The sequence below is a fragment of the Archocentrus centrarchus genome, chromosome 4 (genome assembly GCF_007364275.1).
Source record: "Archocentrus centrarchus isolate MPI-CPG fArcCen1 chromosome 4, fArcCen1, whole genome shotgun sequence".
In the NCBI taxonomy this organism is placed as follows: Eukaryota; Metazoa; Chordata; class Actinopteri; order Cichliformes; family Cichlidae; genus Archocentrus; species Archocentrus centrarchus.
Genome location: NC_044349.1, coordinates 12856981 through 12882184, shown reverse-complemented (window position 1 = coordinate 12882184; position 25204 = coordinate 12856981). Strand labels below are relative to the sequence as shown.

Here is a 25204-nt window from a genome sequence, read left to right as displayed (position 1 = left end):
GTGACACCTCATGTGAAGCGTCCTCTGCTGTTTTCTTTAAGGCAAAGTTGGCACAGCTTGGTGACGATGTTGCACCAAAAAAATGTCATTTTGAACTCCTGTAGTGGTTCATCCAGATTTCCCTCAGGCCACCAGAGGAATCGAAGCATATCTGTATCCTCGGGCAGGACCTTTACCTGATGATACATTGCCTCAATATTTGACATTAAAGCAATGTTGTCGTGTCTAAAGCAAGATAAAACACCAACTAATGTGTTTGTCAAATCAGGACCTTGTAAAAGTTCCTAGTTTAGTGACTTTCCCTGAAATGAGACGGCACAGTCAAAGACAACGCGGCGCTTTCTTTTCTGTGGATGGTACACGCCATGATGCGGTATGTACCACAGTCTTCCATCATCACGTTCAAGTTGTTCATTTGGCACAGCAACAGCGTACTTCTTGTCTATGAGTTCAGACATGAACACTGTGTACTCTTTATGAAAGTCTTTTCTCTTCAGCATTTTTCTTTTGAGACTTTCTGCTCTCTGCACAACTAACTCATGGTTGCTGGGTAGTTTGACAGACCGATCTTTAAGAGGAAGGCTTATACACTAATATCCTTCCACTTTTTTAACTGTGTCCTTGACGGAGTCCATGAATTTGAACTTTATTTGAACTTTTGAATTTGAACTTAATTTGAACTTTTAAATTTGAATTTTATTTGAACTGTTGAAATTGAACTTTAATTGAACTTTTGAATTTTTAACTGAACTATTGAACTGTATCATTATTTTTTTGTCCTCTTTATATGCATAAATAAATGCAAACTAAACAAAAGTTGTTTCTCTCAGTATATACAGCAGCACGAGAGGCTATAGGTAGAACAAACTCATGTTTTTGTGTGTATGATGCTGTTTTGTGATAGCCACACAGTTGTCTTTAGCCTCAGTTAGCTTTGTTTTTTGCCAGCCTTAGATAAAACATATTTGGATGTGTTTGGTTGACTTTTAAACTTTCTGGGTGTTTGTGTCATCAGGTTTATTCTACACACTGTCAAACAAAGCAGGGAGTTTATGGCTTTATTTTATATTCATTCAAAATTAACTGTTTAAATAAAGAAAAAAAACCTTTTCTTTCTTTAAAATAAAGGCTAACATTAGATTTTCAAAGGTTATTCTGACCAACACCTTTCTAAATCTGAGGAAACGCCATCCTTCGCTGAGCAACCTCTGAACCACCTAGAAGCCTTCCTTAACCTTGTTTGTGACCTATACTGCTCTGGATGCCAATTTTGTGACAGAGCCATGATGTTTTACTTATGGATGCACAAAACCACTTTTTTATGTCCAATACCGTTATTTTACATTTGCCGATACTGATAAAAGCCGATCTTTTAAAAACCCATTGTTTTTAAATGTCTGGAGACATTTTACATAAGTGAACAGTCTCTCACATGACAAAATCAAAATCTTTTAGTTGTCCCACATACAAGACTAAGGACCAGGGGGAGAGAGCTTTTCAGGCAGTGGCGCCAAAGCTCTGGAACTGTTTACCACGCCAGCTCCGTTTAGCTGACTCTATGGCATCTTTTAAAAAAAGAGTTGAAAACTTTTCTGTTTAACCAGGCTTTCTGTTGACTCTGTTTTTATTCTTTTTGTTTAAATATGGTAATGTTAATATGTTTTTAAAATGGTATTTAATCTAGGGTTTTTTTTTGATATTCTGTTTTAATTATTGTACAGCGCTTTTTGACTCTTTGTCTGTGAAAAGCGCTATATAAATAAACTTTACTTACAACAATCACTCTATCACCTGAAGCCTGCTGCTCCTATGTGAGAAGGTGATGCATTGGCTTATGGTATGTTGTAAATTTCATTAGGGCTGCAACTATCGATTATTTTAGTAATCGAATATTTTATCGATTATTTCATCAATTCCTTAAATAACTGGATAAGAAATACTATTCTCGTATTAACAGTTCACCTGCATATTTTAACTTCCGTACTGCAGTTTTCCCTGTGTGAAACAAACAGGGTGGATGGAGCAGCTACGAAGTTCTCTTTTCTTCACTTACTGATCAGGTGGTTGATGAAGGACCTCCAGCTGCTTCCCAGTAAAGGTTTAATGGTGCTTACAGGGGAAAAAAAGCTTTGTTTGGACACTAAAGAAACATTTCCTTCTGCTGCATTTGAGCTCATTGTCTCTATGACGGCTCCGCCTCTTTGCGCTTGTACAGACAGACTGCACGTAAAACAGCTGATTGCTGTTGTTGTGTTATCAGTGTTTATGTTGAAAAACTGGGGGCTGCAAGAGCGTAATGTTGAAATGCTTTGTATTCACAAGCATTCTCCTAGATTTATTTCTACTGCAGGTCTATATTTAGTAATTAATCAGGGATCAAAGTATAAAAAATATTAAATAATTATTTTTAATCCTGTTCGGCCCGCGACTCAAAATGTGTCTTCAATTTTGGCCCGTCCTGTGACTGTGTTTGACACCCCTGCTTTATGTGAAACAAACGGTGGATGGAACAGCTACAAAGTTCTCTTTTCTTCATGTTGCTGATCAGGTGGTAGATGAAGGACCTCCAGCTGTCCATTTTTAATCGTTAATCAAGTCGGATACGCCTCTCTGGCTGCAGTGCGCGCTGCCGACACAGGGCGAACAGATTTTCACAGGGGAACAGAATTGCGCACAAGACCGGTTGAGCTGCGTGATGCTGACACCCCACCATCGTGTAAAATTACAGCAATTGCGGTTAGTGCTCCGTTTGTGCTGGTTTGTGCCATTAAAATTTTCGTTTGTGCTGCTTTCGTTTCTGAGATATTATGAATTATAAATTTGCGCATTGTCAACTGTCTGTACTCTGTGGTAGATTGTAAATTGCAGTGAAATAATACAGGCGCAAGCAGCGATCCGCGGGGCGGGCTCCTGTTTGCTAAATGTAGTGACAGCAGAGCTCCGAAAGTGAAGCGGTGAAATCCTCACCAGGGCACACAGCTGGCTTTCAGCCAAATAACGTACTCCAGACAGCTTCAGACAAACTATTTCTATTGCGCAGCACTTAAATACTGCCATGAAAATACTGATACATAGGAATATTCATGATATATGCCACATATATATCTTATGTACATTTACTTCCCTGAGAAATTTGTCTGGAAAATAAACATAACTGATTAAAAATACAGAAGCTTACTGTATAATGTTCCGTGCCATCATGAACTTTGTGTTCTGACTGTACAATGAACCACACTGATGGAGACTACACAATGATAGAAATGGCAACTTCGAGGTCATTTGAATACCCTGTTGTTGAAATTCTCTGTTTTCCACATTCTGTTTTGTATAATGATGTAACCAAGATAGATAAGCTGTGACTATATGAAACTGTAAGCTGAATTAGAATGTGCTAGTTCTTCATGCCATCTCACACGGGCATGGCATTCAGTCTGACCCAGATATCTGTAAACTGAAATGGCTTAATTAAATTTAATAATTGGACTCCTTATTCTGTTTGTTTGGTGTCATTTCTGTTCGATAAACGAACACGCAGAAACCTAAAGGCTTAAGCAACACACACTCATGTTATTTAAATTTCTTCAATGTTTACTTTGTATCTTACTAACCGTTTAAAGTGTGTGTGCCAGTAGAATAAAACAAAATATAAAACATATGCATATGTTTTATAAAGTGAGTGTGTGCGCTTTGCAGAGCTTCAGGAGGGCTACACAATAGAGATTCAGTTTAATTTAGCACAAGTCAGGGAGGTTACAGTAAATTATTTTCTTTTCCAAACAAAGAAAGCTCTTTAAGACCTGACTCTGCACATTCCTTGATAAGACACTCAGTGTGAGCTCTACTGGCATAATTAGTCCAAACAGTAAAACCCTCGGTCCTGTATTCCACACGTCTCTGTGTGGTGCTGACTTTACCACAGAAGAAACACAATCTAAGCAAACCCAAAGATTAGGGATACAAAGTCTAATGGCATTTGAATGCATGTCCTAGATGATTAAATATTAATGGCATGAATTTCAATTTTAGGGGTCTATAAACATTTTTTTAACCAGTTTACAAATAAATAGAATATTGTTAAAATGAAGTCATCCAGCATTTCTTTATTCCACGTATTAACTGACCCTCTAAATCTATGAAAAAAAGGGAGACAGTAGTTAAGAAGATGATAAAGTGAAAGCTTATTGTTTCATTTTGATGTTTTATTTTTGATATCTTAACATTTTTCTTTAATTGCAGTCTTTCAGGGTGGGGGTGGTGGTGGGGCACTGCTTTTGTAACAGTCATTAGATGTCTTACTGGCAAAGGATTACCACCATACAATTAAAGAAAAGAGGGTGGTAAGTGGCACCTCCCCACTGCTGTTGTACTCCCACACTCAAACAGTCAGCCTTAATTACATTGATGCACTCTGTCCCATCACCACAGCTGACAGCTGATCAGTCATCCAGCAAAAGGAAGCATCTCCCAGTAGTCACAAATTTTATTTTATTTTATTTTATTTTTTAAATCCAGAGGAAGAAAAGGAAGAAATCGCTCCACTAATCTGTTCTTGCTGCAGAGCATGCAACCAGCATGGAGAAGTCCTCCGATGAGCTATCCAATCAACCACTGAAATCCAGAATGATGCCCAGGAAGGAGAGGGACAGGGGAGCCTCAGTGTCTCCAAGAAGAAATCCTCAAAGGAAACCCAAGGTAGATCAGCTCTCTGAAGCATCATCAGTGAGGAAAGAGAAGCTGCAGACGGAGAGGCTAGGTACACATGGAGTGAAGATGGGGCAAGAGACAGAAGTGAAGTTGAAATCAACTGTGGTGGACATAGACAGCGTGAGAGATGAAGTCAAGGATGAGAATGTGGGGCTTCTGGAAGTAGCAGAACAGGAAGACCGTGAGTCAAAGTGTTTACATTTTTCTAATGTATATATTTTTTCATATTCATTCTGTGCAATCTGAACATGTTGGTTAGCGCTCTTCACATTAAATACTGTGGATCTTTACAGATCTGAAGCACAAGAACCTGGGAGTCTGTGAGTGGCTAGTGATGGTCCTTGTCTTGGCTCTGGTTCTCCTCTTCCTCCCTTTTTCCATCTGGTTCTGTGTCAAAGTATGGACTAAACTTCATCCCAAATATAAGCTAAATGGCAGGACAGAGATCTGAAATTTCTTTAGAAAAAAATAGATGCAAGACACGACAGAGGAAAAACTATGGATACAGTTTGTGATGAAAAAGTGAGGGCACGGATGTTAAAGGATAAGTTAAATTTGTTTAATTCTATCATGGATATGATTGCTTTAGTACATACTAAAGCCCCAGTTTAAAGCCCCAGTTTAAAGTTTGTTATTGTCCTAATACCTTTAATCTAGAAATGCAATGCATGTCTACATGTGGAGTGCTCAATAAAAGTCCACCTCTTTGGGTCGCACATCTAGCTGAGACTTGAGCAAATTCACAAGGACTGTTTGACAGAAGGCTGTCATGTTGATTCACAGGTAGTGAGGGAACATGAGAGAGCTGTGATCTTCAGACTTGGTCACCTACTGCGTGGAAGACCCAGAGGACCAGGTCAGCCCAGATTTTTTTTCAATCTCATCTGTTGACACTGATTACAAAAAAAAAAATCTCATATATTAACCAAATTCATTAATAATGGTTCAGTTACATTAATCGTTTAAGTGAAAGAGATGCTCCAGGAAGCAAATGGGCTTAAATTACCTGCTATGCTATTATGCTGATGCCTTTAAAAGTATAGAGATGGTTAGAATGAGTGGCCCTGTGTCTTTGTACATAGATCCAGAGAAAGCAGATGATAGGGTGCCAATAGAGGAACTATGGTGTTGTATGAGGAGGTCAGGAGCAGCAGAGAAATATGTGAGGGTGGTGCAAGAGATGTATGAGGATAGTGAGACAGTGGGGAGGTTGGTGTGTCAGATGGGTTCAAGTTGGGGGGTGGGATTACATCAAAGATCTGCTCTGAGCCTCTTCTTGTTTGCAGTGGTGATGGCAGGCAGGAATATCTGTGGACTATGATGTTTGCGGACAACAATGTCACCTGTAGTGCGAGCATCAACAGGTAGAAGAAAACCTGGAGAGGTGGAGGTATGCTCTGGAGAGAAGAGGAATGAACATCAGCAGAAGCAAGACAGAATACATGTGTGTGAGACATAGTAAGCAAGAGAGGCGAAAAACAGAGTGCAGGGTGCAGTGGGTGGAAATAAGTGTCAGTGGTGATTTGTGATGAAAGGTTAGCAGCAAGGGAAAGTTTACAAGATGGTGGTGAGGTTGAGATGGTGTAGAGGAGGGATTGGTGGATGTTGGACAAAGGATGTTGAAGATGGAGCTGCCAGGCAGGAGGAAAAGAGGAAGACCACAGAGAAGGTTCATGGATATAGTGAAGGACATCCCGAGGGTTGGTGTGACAGAGGAGGATGCATTCGCTGAAAAAGGGTATTAAAGTTATATTCATTTATTTTCTTAATTAAACTGCAATCTTTTTGTTTTCTTACATTAATCTCATGTACCTCAAACACAAATAACAGTAACCCCATGTAAGGGTGTGCTTTACTGTTTGTATTATTACTTTCTGGCCTGGAAAGTAAGAGGGCAGTGATTATCACTAATAAACATTAAAAAATGTATCTGGGAAATATTTTTTGCATAAATACACAAATAGAAATAATGTAGATCACAGAGATGGTGATGAATTTCTAATTATTATATCCTGTAGCTCTTAGCAGAATACAGTTATTACCAGCAGTTTGTATTAGGGTTGATAGAGTATTATGGATTACAGCTCATGAGAAGACTCACTAGGGTGACATCCAGTTTCCCCCCCTTCCCGGTCTTTTTCCCTCCAGGTCTTCTTTTCTACCTCCCGCTACTTGATGTGTGTCACAAAGTTGACATCCGACTGAAAATGTTGAAGGTTCCTCCTCACGTGGTACAGAAATGGACACACACATCACATGTGTAAATATTCCCATTTCTAATCTTATGACATTTTGACATTTGACATGACATTTTCTTATTTGTTTGTTTGCAGGTGGTGACAAAAGACCTGGTGAGGCCAGAGCTGAGCGTGGTGTGTTATTACCAAATAGAGAACGTGGCACTGTGCAGTTCAGCTGTATCCAGTCTGACCACAGTGCTGCAGAGTCTGGTTCAGGCAGCAGTCAGAGACGTCCTGGCGCAGCAAACATTCAGCCATGTCCTGCTGCACAGGAGGAGGATCGGGGAGCAGATACAAACAACAGTTGACTCCTTTGCTTGTCGCTGGGGCATCAAGGTGGAGAGAGCGGACATGTAAGACCAAAGATAAAGTCTCCTTTATTTCGTTGTTGTGTTTCCTCTGTAATTCACCTTTTTAAATGAACTTCCTGCAGTGCATCTATTCAGTTTTGTTAATGACTCTTCACTGAAGTCAGTCTCGACTTCCAGTGAATCGAGGGGATTTTTGTAGAATCTAAGGAGCTCAAAAGAGTTACCAATTAGTACAATATGAGGGTGTAGCTGCTCTGAAAAATGCATCAATTTCTGGAAAGGATTTTCCTCTTCAGATGAACAGCAAAGTGGAGTGACCAGTGCTGACCAGGCTGGGTTGTGTTTGTGTTTGATTTTCTGTCAGAGATGAGCTCAGTTTTCCTGTGGAGTTACAGCAGAGTCTGGCTACTGAGGCTGAGGCCAAGAGACAACAGCAGATCAAAGTCAGTGCCCGCACCTGTTTTTATAATCTAAGAATCATTGTTTATTATTATTTTAATCCCTTTCTGAGTAAATATGTATTTGTAGAAGCATTAGTAAAACAGCAGCCTTCAACTGCAGTCCTTCTCTTCTCAGGTCAAAGCAGCAGAAAGTGAGATGGCTGCCTGGGATGGATTTAGGGCTTCCCTCCGTCATCTTCAACCTGCCTTGGTCCTGCCTTTCCCTCCAAACCTGAACTCTGACCTTTCATCCCTACCACCCCCTCCTCCCCCCGGTGTGGAAGGCGATGGTGGGGTGACACCTGGGGAGCCAGACACAGACTCGCAAATGATGTGAAACTTTAGAGTTTCTGCTGTATTTAAATTGTGCTCATAATTACCTCACCCAGCGATAGGTGGAGAGTTTATGTTTTTGGTCGCGGTCTGTCTGTTAGCAGGATAACTTGGAAAATAATGAAGGGACTTCAATGAAGAGTTGTGGGTGGTGCAAGGAACAATTGATTAAATTTAGATGGTGATATGCATCACAATCTGGATCAAGGATTTTGTAAAAGGATTCTTTACCAGGTGAGGTAGGCGCTCTGCTGAGTGCCCTTCTAGTTTCAAACTGCCAACTTGAAAAGAAAGGCACAAACATACCATAAAGGAACATAGTTTTAAGTCTTGAAAGATCACTAAAACATCACTAGTTGTTCTTTTAATTTCCTGTTAAATGCAAATAATCTAACTATAAAATTCTAATTTTAATTCAGCCTGATCAGGTTTTAATAACCATCCAGGAAAATGTAACTTCATGCAACAACATGAATGCAGAAACTTTTATTTTTGGAAGAACACAACAATAACACTCACCATAAGGTTAAATAAAGCCACAGCAAACCTTTATATAAATGATATCATGAAGTGATTTTGATGTAACTGATAATTATCATTGATAATTATCAGTTACATCACAATGTTTGTGTTTGTGTTTGTGTGCATGTGGTTTCCCCTCTGTTCACATGTAAACCAAAAAATTTGTTCACACTTTTCAGAATAAATCTAAAGAGTTGCTGCGTCATCTGATCAGCGTTTCTTGGTCTTTTTGGTGCTGCTTGTGGGTTTGGCTGTGGTTGGGCTTTTCTTTGGAGGAGTTGCCGTTGTTTCGGGTGGAGGTGAAGGTGAAGGTGGTGGTTTCTTTTTTCCTGAAACATAAACAGATAAAGACATGTACCACCTCGGTGCTTATATGCTGTTATCTTTTATCAGCTGATTAATCTGCACCTTCGTTACTCCTGGGCTGCAGACTGGGGCGGCACTGCTGTTGTCTCTCCAGGTCTTTTATTGTCTTCAGTGCTTCCTGCAGGGCCTCCTCAGCTTTGAGGGCTCGCTCCTCAGCAATCTTCACTCGCACCTCAGAATCACTAAAGGGGGAAGGAAAGCAGACTCTCAACCATTGAAAAAGCATTATACTGATACATAAGAGGTCAGGAGGGGACAACATTCAGTGGGGGCATGATTTAGATGTAGGTTTTGAGGTTAGTAAACTAAGACATATGAGGCCTTTAGGATTTTAAAGGTCAAAGATCTCTCAGTATTCATCATCATCCATTTATTTCTATGACATCCTTCTGATCTCATCCATCCTTGGCATTGGCAGAGAAGATCTGCCAAGTTTTCATGGGTGCAACCCACATACTCAACTCTGCTGCTCAACCCACACATGTATTTTCCTTACAAATGTGGCACCATTTAAGGGGAAATAAACAGGCTTTCTAGTATAATATTTATTGCTAAAAACTGTTTCTTTATGGTATGAAGTATTGTTACAACAAAGAAATAATCGACCAAACACAAATTTCCTTACTTTATGTGCTAAGTTTAGTATTTTGTACCAACAAGGTCATGTGGAGGAGGGTGGGATAGAAGTATAACAGTGAGTGTCTACAGCCATCCGTAAAGCTAAGAGGGTTCAAGAAAAGTATTTGGCATAACCAAAAACTGACTTTCAAGCTTGTTAGAATTGTACAAACATATTTAAGTTTAATGAAACATGTTTTTGCACACTTCAATAAATTGCTGCACCCATTTCCCATTTTGATAGCAAAATATAAAGAAATGAGAAGTGGTTCAGGACTTTTACACAGCACTGTATACATTTGTGTCTTTGCTGATTTGAAGAGGTTATCAAAAAAAATATCACATTGACAGGCAAAGGATAACAAAATTAAACAAAAGGCATATTTTCAGTAACATTCATGAAACATAATTATTCCACCCAACAATTAGGAAATAAACTCACTGCAGTTCTTGCTGCAATAATCCTACTGTGGTCAGATCCCTGAAAGCTTTCTGGTTATCTTCTGTCACTGGAGACACAACCAGCTCACCAGTCTGATAGACATGGAGAAACAGATGATTAGAGGAGCAGACACACAGGCTGTCCAGTTCTTTAGAAAGCGGCTTCTACTAATATTTAAAATGTGCGATTTTAATTGTCTGACCCTATGTAGATGGACACTGCAAGCTCCAAGCTTTCTTTGTGTGATGCTTCCATCGTAACTAATCAGATTCAGCACAGGGCTCTCACAAACCGCTAGCTCCCCCTGGAGGAGAAAAACACAAATTTTAGTCATATTGCTTAATGTGACAAACGTGAAGCTAGATGTGCTTCTATTATAAAGGTCTGTGCAATTAACTGTTGCATTCTGGGTAGTACTCAACAAAGTACACTTCAGAGAAACTATCAATACTCGATAAACCCTGTGTTGCGTTTTGTGTCTTTCAACAAGGCTCTGTCAAAAAATAAGAGTAAACACCTCATCTTCATTATCATAATTAGATTCATTTGTTAAGTTGGTTAAAAATATGCGTTCAATGACCGATTAATATTATAGCAAATAGTATTGCAATTTGCAGCTTTTTCAGTTACACGTACAAAGCAAAAACCACTTGAACAAATGTTATTTATGATATTACTGAATGCTAATACAGAGTTCTCTAACTCATCAGAGGCACATAAGGAGCCCAAAACTTTATCCTCTCATCTTACTACAGGAACAAACTGTCCTCTGTCATTACTCGGGCGAATGCCCGCTCTCTTCTTTCAGCATTTCACTAACTAGAAACTAACATCTCTTTGTTTTGGCTCTGCATCTGCTTTGACCTCTTTGTCCTCGTTGTCTGTTGTAGATTCTGCTGACACTTCTTTATTCACCTGTAAACACACACCGACCCACCCCCGTGCCCACACAGACACACACACACACACACACACACACACAGATGTGAATATTAGACCTTGACTTTAATAAAATGTGATACTTGAACAATTGCTCTTCCACTCTCTCTTCTTCTCTTCTGTTGCCAGTGCTATATCAGTGCAGTATCAGTGTAAATTCAGAAATACCTTTTTATATGTGCAACAAATACATTTACCAAACTTGTGTGAGCTCGATTTGAGTTGAGTCCTCACCAAAGTCTCCATGCTATCTGCTCTACAGACTAAGACATCACTGTTAGAAATGGAAGAAAGCGGCCTGACAGGCAGCTCCTCAGGAGCACCGTGAACCCTTGTGAGCAGAATCATGCAGGTCTCCACCCAATCACCACACTGCTTCTGGGGACACAAATTCAAGTTGGTATTACAAAAACGTTATTAACAAAGCCTCAATATTACAAATGATACTGTTTGCATGCCGGATCTCTGTTTACCTGCAGCCTTTTGAACTCATTCATCTCATTTTCAGCCTGAGCTGAAAGTGTGTTCATGTGAACCTGCTCCTCCAGAACCAGGGTGCATGAGCTAAATATAACATTTTTTAGATGAGTAAGGCCTCACAAACCATTTTCTTTATTAATCCTCCCTCACTGTGATTTATTTTACATTTAAAACTACGTAACCTGCTTCAGTTTAATGTGTTGTTAACTTAATATTAGAGATATTATCAGTACAATCTGTGATAAAATTCAGTTTAGCACTTGTGTAAGAGAACAAAGGTGATTTATTTTATCACACAGTTACTGTAAACTATAGAAATCTGTAACTGTAGCTTCTGGTACCTGGTGATGTAGCTGGACAAATGATCCAGCTTCTCAGTGAGCATCTTGGCATCCTCATCCAGAGTCTCTTGAGAAATCTCTGGAATGTACTGGTGGAGTTCCTGTTCATGGTTTTGCTCCTTGCTGTGGTTGGGAACCACAAAGAGCAATAAATCTAACATCCAGCGCGTCTGAGCCATGTGAACAGATCTGATCTGACAGGAGAGAAAACAGCTAAACTTAAAAAACAAAAATCCTTGGAAAGACCAAAAATCAGTCTCAAATGACTTAAATATGAAATAAATCACGACTGACACAGCTGCAGCAAACAACTGCTGTGCAAAACCTGAGCATCATATCATATACTATTTCCAAAACTCTTGAAAAAAAAAAAGAAAATGACATAGTACAGTTTACATTTTCAAAACATGTAACCCCCCTTGACAGTATTACTGAACATGCTTGGTACTCACTTCCTCATGGAGTCTGAAGTTCTCACCCTCAATGAGGTTCGATAGGTTGGTCATGAACTCCTGTACGCTGTCAAACTCCTTTTCTGCCTCTGCACTGCTTTTACAAACACACATAAGGAAGCATTTGAGAATCATTGTAAAGAACTGCAGCAAAGTGTTTGAATTTCCTGAAAACACATTAGGTTTAATTTTTCTACATATTTTTTTATATCTGTTACTTAAAAAATCTACATCTCAAGCAACAAATATAATTAGGTTATAAAAGATGTGATTGGCCCTCATCTCTGGGTGCTGTTGAACTCAAAGTCTCACCACAGAATGCATTAATGAACAAAATTAAAGTGATTATAAGTAAGAAGATTATACTTTATGCAAATAAGCTATTCCCACCAATATTCTAGATATTTTATACACCGTCCTCCATTTCCAGAGGCTCAAAATTGATTGTACAACTGACTGAGTTTCATGGCCAGGTGTGGCCTGCTCCCCTGTTATTTCAAAACAACAGTTTGAAATTTGTATTTTATCACTTTTCACTGTAATTTTAAATATAAGACACAAAGAGATATCAGTGGGAGTGAGTGAAGCCTTCATCAGACTGAAAAAAAACAAAACAAAAACAAAATAAACCTATCAGAGATATAGCAAACATTTTACAAGTGGCCAAATCAACAATCTGGTTAGACTGTGATGGAGAGAAACAGCTCATGATCTGAAGCTCACCACTTTATCAAACATGATGGAGGCAGTGCCATGGTATGGGCATGGGCATGTATGGCTGCCAGTGGATCTGGTCCATTAGATTTTATTGATGATGTGACTGCTGACAGAAGTGGCAGGATGATCTATAAAGTGTACAGGGCTGTACTCTCTGCTCAGATTCAGCCAAATGCTGCACAACTGCTCAGACAGCACTTCACAGAGCTAATGGATGACAACCCAAATCCAAAGAAACCCAAGAGTTTCTCAAGTAAAAAGAAATGGGACATTTTTCAATGGCCAAGTCAGTCACCTGACCTGAAACCAACAGAACAGCTTTTCAGTTATTAAATGCAAAACTGAATGCAGAAAGACCCACAAACAAGCAGCAACTGAAGGTGGCTGCAGTAAAGGTCTAGTGGAGCATCTCAAGGGACAAAACAGCATTTGTGTTCAAGACTTCATGATGTCACTGACTGCAAAGGATTTCATCTAACAAGCCTTATATTTAAAGTTCTGTTTCTCCAATTTTTGTAAAAAACTGAATTAAAACTGAGGGTCTGCACTTCAATCACATCTTGATTGCTTGATTTAAAATCCAGTGTGGTGGTGCACAGAGGCAAAAGTACAGAAATTGTATCAGAAAATGGTATCCATCAAATTATGAACCTAGTATTACTAGTTTACAATAATAAACTAGTCTTTCTCAAAGTAGTCTGTTTATGTTATGGACCTAACTGCACCAGGGAATGAAAAACTTACAAAATGTCAGGTTTATTGTTGTCTTTTTTGTTGGAGAAGTGCTGTTGAGCTTCTTCAGTCAAACTCTGCCAATTGTGCAGTGCTTTCTCCAGCTCTAACCAATCAGAGACGGACATCTGTTCTGGCTGTTCAATCACTGCAGCAAGTTTGGAAACCCAGGACTCCATGAGACTGCAGAGTGACATCAAATTCCCATGGAACCCTGCAACAGTATTGTTCAGCAATGTAGTCTGTCCATAATTCAAGGTTTATTAACTCAAATGAGTGATATTAATAAATAATGCAAAGAAAACAAGAAACAGATATAGACAGAAGATTTTGTGATTGCTGTTTCTCTGACAGTGTCATTTTATGGCTCTCACCATTCTCCCCATTAACTTTAATGTCCAGCTCTTTCAGGAGCTCAGATAGGATTTTATCCAGTTCTCTTTGGGCCTGCTGGCCTTGAAGGGGTACACCATCAGCAGCGGGGTGTCTTCTGAACAGCTGAAGGCTCATATTCAGCCACTTTTCCTGGATGCGACCAAGTTCGCTAAGTGTCTGCTGGCAGCTAAGCTGTTTCTCGCCTTGGTGGTGCTCACACTGCAGTGCCAGCATCTGGAGAAAAAGAACACAGAGAACAAATGTTTACTGTTACAGTGTCTGGCCTTAACCATGTCGTGTCATACCCTCTAGATTTTTGGAATATTATGCAAGTAAAGACTACTAAAATGGCCCTTACTGTTTAAACACCAAGCTGTTAGTTTATTTCCAGTTAGAAAAGATTTTTTTTAAAAATGACAGAGGTGAGACGCAGCAGACAGATGACAATGACAGATGATACACAGAAGACTTGACAAGTTGTGATGATTATGAGAAAAGAGGCAAATGTGATTAAAGACTAAAGTGATGAAATTATGTGATTAGATTTTTTTTTTTTTTTAGATTTTTCTAAAAAAAAAAAAAAAACGCATGATGGGATTACTGTAATAATTCAGAAAGCTGCTGGAAATAAGACCCTTCAGATGGATGGTAACATAACTAACACCCAAGACAACAAGGAAAATACACAGAGGAAATAAAAGTGGTGCCTTACATTTGACCACTGCTTCAAATCAGCATGAATTTCTTCCACCGATGTTTTGTTGTATTTTGGATCAGGATGTCTTGAGAAAGAAAGAAGAGCACCATTGTTAGAACACACAGTGAATATAAGATGTCAAGGTGCCAAATTATAGTAAATCAAAGTAAAATTCTCTTTCGCTACTGCCAGTTTAGGATAACATAAAACAACATAAAACATTATTTTTTGGGGGGTATTTTAACTTCCCTTACTTCTTAATTGAGGAGCAGAAGGAAAGCCAGTTGTTGATGCCTTGCTGGATGGCACTGATCTGTGCACAGTGGGCATGTTCAGTCTTCTTCAGCTGGGACATGAAAGCAGTCAACTGCTTTTTCCAGCAGTCTGTGTTGTCCATGATAATGTTTAGGCATTCTGTGTCCTACAGCAGGAAGGGAACTGTTATAGCTTGAGTCTAACTGAGCCACCCGATAGGCTCCAGCCCCCCCCCCCCAAAAAAAATACAGCCACAGATCTGCACCTGTGGCTGTATTTTTACCTTTGATGTGAGGAAAAGGATGCAGTGTTCTGCTGTCTTGAACCAGCTTTGCTCACAGATTTGCAGATGACTAACCAGATGCAGCTTCTTCACACTGATCACCTGACAAAAAATTAAAAGTTAAAAAAAAAATCTTTCAGGCCAACTTGTTTCTGACTTTGCATCTTTGAGCAGAAATTTAATCTGAACAGTCTACTGACCAATATAGTACTTTTAAGACTGATACTGATATTTAGTGATTTTAAACCCTTATATATCAACCAATATTTTTTCTTTCAGACACACAAAACAGATTCCCCTAACATTTTTTATGTGTAGTTATTTATGTGTCTTTTATGACTTTTTTCTCAAAATAGTATTTAGACTTTTTTCTCAAAATTTTGACTTATTCTCAAAATGCACGATTTAATTTTTTTTCTCAACGTGGCCCTAATACTCCTTTGCAGTTTCTCCCATCTCTTCTTTGCTTTTTTTAAAAAAAAATATATTGGTTGTTATAAATGCAGAAACTGATATATTGGCAAATGGCTAATATCGGACTTGCAGCTATATCGGTCGAGTCTACTAAATATTACTATGGAAAAATGCAAAGTTACATTTCACCACCTAGGAATAGATTTGAGCATATTGTGAAATCCAACTCAGTAAAATGTGTTCTACAATCCACTTCCTCACTTTATCTTACTAGCTTTAGACCTCAACAAGAGTTAACCACATAGTACGGTATAACAATCATCTTTCTCATTCTAAATTAAAGTCGTCGCAACTATTATTTGAGAGAAGAGAGAACATACGCAAGATCAGTCCAAATGAACCTACACAATGGCCTCACACACCTTGAGGGCGAGACAGAGGGTAAACTGAGCCCAGCAGTCTCTGTCTTCAGTCATGTGGATCAGCTGAGCCTCCAGGCGAGCCCTCTGGAGCTCATACAGCTCATGGTAAGCCTGGAACCACACTGAGAGGAGCACTTATATCATTTGAGAGATCATAATTTCTGATTTTGCACTGCATGCTTATATTCCATGTTTAGAAAGAATACTTTTTTATCTCTTTCACAACACAAAAACCTGGTTCATATAGACTAACTTTGAGTTGATGTGAGTCTGCTTGAGTGCCTCAGCTAACTGCCAGTGAGCATGCTCCGCCTGCTGGGAAACAAAGGCATCATGGTCTCTGATTTTAGACAGTTCCCTGTGAAGACAACACAGAATAAAACCATCAACATTTTCTTGTCCTTAACAGCACATGATAATATCGTTTATCGCGACTGGACGGCTGATCGTGACTTGCGTACGTGCTAAGCTGCTGAATGGATGATTTGATGTGATGGATCTCCTCTGTGAGCCGACGATCCAGAGCCCGCTGGGCTACAACTTCAGTGTGTAAAGCCTTCAGACGTTGTGGAATTCGATCCAGCAGGGACTGGTAGCGCTGTCTGCACAAACACACACAAGAGCTGCTGTGACAAAAAGGGGTCTAGGGGGTCATTAATGGAAGAGAGTCCCTGAAAATGTCACAATTCCTCCAAGTCTTCTGTAGAAATAATTTTCATATTTAACTTATACTAATGAAAATAACAAATACCACTGCAGACATGTGCTTCATTTTATAGGAGACATTCATATTTTGATACACCCGTTTTAAGACTCATAAGAGTTCTGGCTTTTCTTTTTTACCACTTACACACCCATTCTGATGTGTTGGCTGCTAACCTGAGTTTGGCAAGAAGCTGTCCTCTCTCAGCACAGCCCACACTGACCTGCTGATCAGTTCATGGAAAACAATGTTGTAGATGTTCTGCTCAACCTTCACGAGCTCAAGCAGACCCTCCAGCTGAAAGACAAGTCATTACACAGGTTCTCACACTGCACACATTCTGATATTCCAAGTAATTCTTACCACAATTGCTGACGTTTCTGTGTTCACACACAACACAAATCTTTAAATCTATTGCGGTTATAACGGCAATGCTAATAAAAGCTCAGGTGGGAACAGGTTGGCAAAAGAAGATTTTCACTTTCCTCTTAAGCCATTTCTTTTACATAAGCAAAGAGAGCAACACCAAGATCCACCGTATAGTGCTAACACAGATTACATTAGACACAGCATGAAAAAGAGGAGCGTCTTGCAGATTCACAGGTGTAGGCAGGCGGAATTATTTAAATAGTAAATATTTTTCCAAGATTTTGTCCATTTTTCTACTTAAAGGTTGTACCGGTGTATATTTTTCTATGTAGCGCAGTGGTAGTGTACTTTCTCCTTCTATGTCTATCTGCCTACTTGGGAGACCTCAGTCAGCTCCTCATTCTGCTCATCCACTCCAGCCTTCTCCAGCATATCATCCATCATCTTCATCAGCTGGACCACTTCCAGCCTGCCACTGGGCCTCTAGACAATAAATACACAGAAAGGTATATTATTACACATGTAAGGGTTCCGTTACCTTTTCCTTACCTAACACTTTGCCTATTAAATGGTACACAGGTATGGTATAACATCTTACTATTATTAATCAGCGAAGACTGTACCTCTTAAGCTTATCTATCAAAAAGAGGAATTTGAATCTATGAACTCACAGTGAAGGGAGGACCCGCAGCCTCTGTTCATCATCCTTCAGCTGCACTGTGAATGCACTGCAGAAGAGAAGAGTTGACAGAAAATTTGACTTTAATAATGATAATAATATCAGATTACACAATGAACATCAAAAAAGCAGACTGAACACAGTGAAGCTCACTCCTCGTAGAACTCAAGGCTCCGTATTCCTTTATTTTTCACTATGTGATATTCTTCTGGGATAAACCTGTCGGAGACACACAAGTTCTGAAAGACAAAGCAGCCACGATTATCACCTATACCGTATATTTGTGCACATGCTTACTGAATAGCAGCAAATAGGCGTATGAAATCAGTCATACCACCTGATCATAATCAGTTATGCTATGAGGAGTTAAAATGGAAAATGAGGACAGGTACATTCTGAGGCACATGCTATTTTTGCCCAAAGAAACATTAGCTGAGGCAGCTCACCTCTGTGTCATCAACGCCACTCTTTTCAGTAACCGGTGGCAGGGGGCGTTGTCTTCTTTTTAGTTACCACAGCATCACACAGGAAAGAAATATCACTATATGGACACCATGCAAAAAGAAAAAAAAGATGTTCCTTAGTTTATCAATGATTGCCGAAAAAATAGTCTTTCTGGGACATTTCATGTCACTGCCATTTAGATTTACTGTCAGACTGAAAAACATACTTTCCAAAACAGTATTTATAGCTGACTTCAACTGAGTTATAAATACCAAGTGTCAGAGAAAATTATTTTAAATATATCTAGGTAAGAATTAAGAAATGATATTTACTGTGCTCATAAATAATGAATTAGACACCATACAACATCATTTTTGAGTTCCAGTCCAAGCATTTTGTAGAAACTCGACAGCTGCAGTAACAGTTTATAGCAGTGTGTGTCTGTCTAACTGACCTGCCGGCTCCAGTCAGGGATGTTGGCTGCTCCAGAAATATTTGTATTTTTTGCGTCCAAGTGGATGATGCCAGACTGCAATCTGGGCGTCTGATTCCACAGCCCCTGGATAAGAACCAGTCACAAACGACACTTACAAAGACAAGTGGCATTGTGTTCCTTTAAAAAATAAAATAACATCATTGTATTGTAGAAAAAAAAACCCAGATTTCTCAGACACGCACCTCACTGTATCAATGCATTTTATATTAGCACATACCTTGTGTTGCACGGGAAACTCAAATGGAGCAATGTATATTCCAATAAGGAATGATCATGTAGATGTAAATGGGGTTTGAAGCTACCTCGCAGTGTCGGTCATGTGCAGATTGCCCCAGTGTTCTCCTCTTGCAGACAGTGGAGGTTAGGCTGAGCAGAAGTTCGTGTGGGACGATCTGGTTCTGTCGGGAGGGCTGTGTCTTGATGCTCTCCACTGGGACTTGAAAATTCAGTTCTGCCACTAAGAAAAATAAATCAAAACCATCAGAATCATATGTGTTTAATAACTCTGTCTCTGACCTGATTTTAGAAGCTCCTAGGTCTCACAATTTGTTTACATGTACAATAGAGGGTCTTGTCTTGCATTGTGCATAAAGAACAAAAAGAAATTGTGTTTTTCTATCCAGGTAAGCTTCCACTGCATTGGAAATGTGTTTGAGGTCATTTTCATGCTGAAAAATGAAGCCGTTGCCAATCAGACACTTTCCAGATGGTACTGCATGGTGGATCAAAATCTGACCGTATATTTATGGTTTCTTAATTCCATCGGTTTTGACAAGATCCCCAACACCAGTGGCTAAAATGCTGCCCAAAACCATGACAGAGCCTCCACCTTGGTTTACAGATGGCTGTAGACACTCACTCTTAGCTCTCTGCTGACCTCCTTTGTACATACTGATGAAGATTTGAACCAAAAGTTTCAAATTTGGATTCTTCACTGACGTGTTGTCAGGGATTTTCTGTCCAGTTCTTTTGTAATTTGGTATACCTCAGGCATTTCTTGACAGCCACCCTTCCACTGAGACCATTTCTGATCAGACTTTAGTGAACAATAAATGGATCAACTGAAGGGCCAGATGCATCACTCAGGTCCTGTGTCAGGTCTTTGCTGGATTTCTTCCTTTCTCAGGGACATGACTTTCAGATACTGTTCATATACTGTATAGGTTTTTAGTCCTGCCACTTGCCCAGTTTCCTCAAAATTTTTAAGGACACACTGCACACCATGCTGAGATACGCCAAGTTTTACAGTAATAGTTCTTTGAGAATCATCTTGTTGGTGCAAAAATACTATTTTATAGCTGCCAAACTGTTGTGTTAGGCTTTTTTTGGGGGGGGGGTAGATTCAACTAAAGAAATTATGTGTTTTTGCTTCAAATTGTTAGTAAACTGCCTTCTTTGCTTAGTTGTCTGCTATGTGTAGACACAACACTGGTTCATCCCTTGAGTTAGGTGTCTTTTTTCAATCCTTTAATGATTCATAAGTCCGTGTTGACAAACAACTGTTAGGGTTTGGGCAGACGTGTGTGTTTTTTTTTCCTCTGTTTTTCTCTTTCTTTCTGTTTATCAGGTGGAGAGGTGGGCTGTACCTGTGTCTGCACCTACAAGTGGACCTGCCCTTTCCCAGGATTGCTCTCATGCACCTGGAGGCTGATTGCCTCATAAGTGATGTGTACATAAGGCCCAGCTGTGGCAGCTATTCTCTGCCAAATTGTTGTCGCCATTGTGGTGCTAAATTGACTTTCCAGTTTAGTTGTAGCCCTCATGTGCTTTGCTCAGTAATCTTCTTTCCTCAGCTGTTTCCCAGGTCCCCGCCTGGAGTTTGCTGTTTGTTCCCTGAAGAACTTACCTGTGTTTCTTTGAGAAGTCTGAAGATCACAGCCGGCTCTGTGGAAACAAGGACTTAAATACCTGCTACTCACCTGCCTGCCCACTTTCTACAGAGCCTCCTTCATCTTATCTGTATTCCAGCCTGCCCACCTGTTACCCCTCCTACACTGCAAACACCAATTCTAACAAGTAAGGCCTCAGAGTTCAATATCGTTACACCTTTGCAAATCCTCATCATCAAACCCTCATCTGATGGAAATTCCTACCTATATTACAAGAAAATGGCTAAACCCAACCCCCCCTACAATAGATGGCTGGTTAGATACTATTTTTGAAATACTAAAACTGGAAACTGGGAAGATGTCTGGAAAACGAAATAAGTATCTGTAAGTAAATCTGCTATCTTTCAAATAAAAAAAATAAAAATAGGAGGAAATAGTTCCTACCTAATCGCTCACTTGCCTGTTGTTAATTCAATTCATTCTGTAAATAAACCTTTTAAGACTTTTATTGGTGGTCTGAGTCTGCTGCTTCTTTGGTTCAGTAATTGCAGTAAAAAGCATGACAAAATCATTGCTCTGAAAATGGTCAGTAACAGTTATTGTTTAATATTTGTCTGCCAGATGTGCAACAAGCTGAATTCATGAAATTTGGTAATAGACAAGGGAAGGACCTACTAAGTTTTATGCACATGTACACTGCTTGTTGTTTATAACTGTAAAGTAGAACATTGGCCTAATGTTCTAGTTAATATACTGTTGTCTAGAGGATAGAAGAGCCTTTAGGGAACACACGTATCATGCCAAGTAGCTATGAGGTATTGCATAGGCCACTTGCACCCTTGTTGGGTGTTTGACACTCTTGTTAGTCCAAGCATGGTGTGTAGTTACACTAATGTACTATTTCTATTAAACTAAGAATAAAAGTACTAGCTCAATTTATTGTTTCATAAGGCATAAGTAGCTTGTAGTGATCTTCAAGAGAAAGTTTACTGTGACTGGATTAATTAATGTAAATGTTTTAGATATGTTTGAGATGTATAATAGATACTTATTGAATCAATGGATACTTTAGCTACTTAAGACTTTTTTTGATGCAAATGCTTTTTAGTTTGCTCAAGGAGAGTTTTAAATGCCAACTTTTACTTTTACACTGTAGTATTTCTCGTTATATAAGGGTCTTCATACTATTTCTAACACTTTGCAATATAGTAAACAAATACTTTTCCCACTATTTTCATGTCATCCCCCCTGTTTCAGGGAACAGAGCACGACAAAACCTTCCAGTTTTACTGGTATTTATTTCTGAATGAGGAATTTTCTATTTCACCTATGACTATTTACTGGTCCCCAACCACCAGAAAACTACTACAGAAATCCTAAACTCGCACCGAATTTTTTTTTTTTTGTATGCATGACATATTATGTGGGCAGTAGTTAGTGCCATGTTAAGCTATCCCCTTTCACTGAAACTGCGCCTGTTAGCGTCACCTCTGTGTCCAGCGGCTGCTCCGGCCTCGACGAATGTGGCGCTGAACTGGCTCTCGCTGACGCAGACATCCTGGAGCCGCGGTGAGGATGTTGCACTAAATTCGGAGGCGAGACTCTGCACTTTGACAGTAAAAGGTGAAAGCGAGAAGCCAGTTTTATCTGTTGAACAAACTGCCTCTTTCACTTCTCCTCTGAGCTTCTACTTCCTGGTCGCGTCGCCTTGGGAACGCGTTGCGCGGTTAGATCACTCAAATTTGTTCATTTCTCTGGATCTGCGTTTGTGAGCAATATATACATAAATTATTTCTTGTAATTTGGCGTGTTTCTACATTTAGTGACGGCCCAACAGCACGTATTGTACAGTTATACAGGTCAATATTCTGCTTATTTATGTAGATTTTCTGCGTTTGTTTACAATGGTGATTTATTGAGAACAGTTTCATTTAATTGATCAATTATTTTGACATGAATTTACCACAAATATAGCCTAACGCTTGATATTAGACAATGAATAAATAAAATAAAATTGAAAGTCATTTGCTCATTATTTGACTCATTAAGATGAATAAATGATTTGATAGGTGATTTTAATTACCCACAAATTTATAATCCTAATCTTTGTTGTGATATTTATTATTTCTGATAATTTATTAAAAGTTCCTTTCCTGTACTGAAATTGCCCTCCCATGTGGTAATCCGTCACTGCTCTGCAGGGGAGGGTGTGTAGCCCAGTCTGTGCCCCGTTGAACAGCACGCTGTCTTTTTATTTCTGAGCTATGGGAGCTCTTGATGGTGCTCCAGCAGGACAAGTGTGCATCAAGTGGATCTGGAGTTGACAACGGCGTTACTGCAAGGCAGAAGCGGAGCAACCTGCAGTAAGAGGACAGCGTATGGCTAGACTTGAACACAAGGAACAGGATGATTTCCTGTCATGATTATGGATTTAATTCGTTATCGTCATTTTGAATTACTTGCCTGCACACTACTCATCTCATCACTGTTTGTGACGGAGGGTAAGTGATGGATTTTTTTTTTTTATTTCTCTCTCTTTTTTTAAATCTCTAGCTGTCTGAGTTGAATTTCAGTTTAGTTTACCCTGAGATTTTGTTTAATTTCATGATACACTCATTAAAGTTTCAGTGCAAACACTAAATCAGATTTTTGCACTTGTCCAGTTTGAAACCACAGTGAGAGTCAGATAAAATGACATTCTAGTATTTATCCATTTAGAATACATTCTCAGAAACCTGCAAGAAACCATGCATGATTGTAAATACTTCCAAAAACCTTTTCAATAACTTTTAATTTTTTTAAAGGGGCGGGAATGTGTTGCATTTAAGTTTAGTTATGGGCTTGCATTTCAACTAGTCCATGCTCAGAATTTTAATTACAAGACTTGTGAGGTGACATCATTGACAATACTAATCTCTGCACTGTTTCTAAGGATTGAAAAGCTAAAGATGACTAAAAGAGCTCTAACAATGGGGGGTAGCATAGTGACCCATGAGGGCGGGTGGGAAGACTGGGGGTGGGTTTTGGGGGTGGACAAAAAATGGGACAAAAGGCAATGCTATTTGTCTCTGCTGCTGTCCAAAACACCCAGTAACAACATGTCCTCTTATCACGACCGAAACAGACAGACATATACACCAGCAACATGCATCAGTCCCGAGGAGATGTCAGGTGCCACGCATGTGCCATTTAAAGGCCTACAGATAGGTCCAGACAAAGACCCTTAGATGTGATTTGCATATGAAAAAAGCCTTACATGCTGTGGGAGGGGATGTGCGGTTGGCTGGAGCTGTGTCTCAAATAGCCACAAATGGCTCTGAATACTGTGAACTCTGCCTCAGGGAACATTCTGAATACAGTGAATTGAATAAAGAGTGGAATGGGAACCACCTGTTACCATTTAAATACATGCCAATTATAATACTTATGTAATATTTTTAATATAATTGAAATAACTGAGTGAGTCAGAGTGAAGGTTTCTGTAACATATATGATGTAATCTGATCTAAGTGTAGAGGTTGATCGTTCTTGTAATGATACAGGCATATGGTCAGAGAATTGCCACTGATACCCTTGATCTCGATCATACCCCCGACGCATGCAGCTCATAGCCTGGTCTCACTGAGTCCAAGTCTAGACATGTCTAAGCTGCTCCTGGAGAACCTTGCTGTCTGGCTGTGAAACTGATTGACCTCCACCAGTGACAGAAGACTGATAGCTGAGTTTGAGAAGATAGCGCCAAGTGGACCCTAATTGCGCTCTCCTGTGTCTTAATAGTCTCTCAGCTTGATTGTGCTCTTTAAGGGTGTGTGAAGATTATTGTAAAATCTGTGATCATACCAGCAGCATTTATGGTCTCCAGCTTCTGTTATGAGATGGTTCAGTTCAAAACAGCATGCAAATGTAGAGTTTAGACAAGCTTGTTGCCGAAAAAACAGAGAAAAATAGCTAACCTTTTATGACTATGGGAATTTAGAAAGACTTAAAACTCAGAAGACACAGTCCAAAGTAAGTATCCAAAAGCACGAGCCCATAGCTTCTCTAACATGGGGCAGAGCACCATGGATGAACAGAGGCACCAAACACAGCTGAACTGATGTAAAACGAGGCAAATGAAGAGAGAAAGAGAGAGAGAGAGAGAGAGCGAGAACTCTGAAGAAAGCTTGATATAGAGCATAAGGGAAAATTTAGATTGAGCAGGGAATTCCAAAACAATCTTTGCGTTGGATAATTCAGACTCAGGAACAGAGAGGATGCAAACTGGCTCTGACTCAAGAAAAGAGGAGAAATCATATTCGGAAACAGAGGGAACATTGGACTCAGAAACAGGGGAAATGTCAGCTGATTCAGGAACAGTGTCCAAAACAGGAGGTATTGGAGCTAACTCACTTTAAAGTGACTTCCTGCTAAGACAGTAAGAGCTGTTCAAATTTTCAAGCTCCCGAGGGCTCTCTTGTAGACACTGGGCCCTTTATGCACACTTTCCACAGTAAACAGTTCCGTAGTCTTTGCCCCCACAGCACTGGGCAACAATAGGAGGTAATCATGAGTGTTAAGAAAGTCATTAATCCAGTCAGGTCAAGAGTTCCCAGGTCAGAGCT

At 39.6% G+C, this 25204-nt stretch overlaps 1 protein-coding gene and 1 pseudogene across 1 annotated transcript; one reads left to right on the top strand and one right to left on the bottom strand.

The window, feature by feature from the left end:
* Positions 1 to 4572: 4572 nt before the first annotated feature.
* LOC115779487 (podocin-like) lies at positions 4573 to 8303 on the top strand. The gene is made up of 7 exons (XM_030728179.1): positions 4573 to 4885; positions 4998 to 5101; positions 5488 to 5560; positions 6853 to 6935; positions 7038 to 7297; positions 7620 to 7698; positions 7832 to 8303. Exons 1-7 carry the CDS (start codon positions 4573 to 4575, stop codon positions 8030 to 8032), a joined length of 1113 nt encoding a protein of 370 aa, XP_030584039.1. The 3' UTR covers positions 8033 to 8303.
* A 207-nt stretch (positions 8304 to 8510) lies between these two features.
* On the bottom strand, positions 8511 to 20495 carry LOC115778842 (axonemal dynein light chain domain-containing protein 1-like; annotated as a pseudogene).
* Positions 20496 to 25204: the final 4709 nt, after the last annotated feature.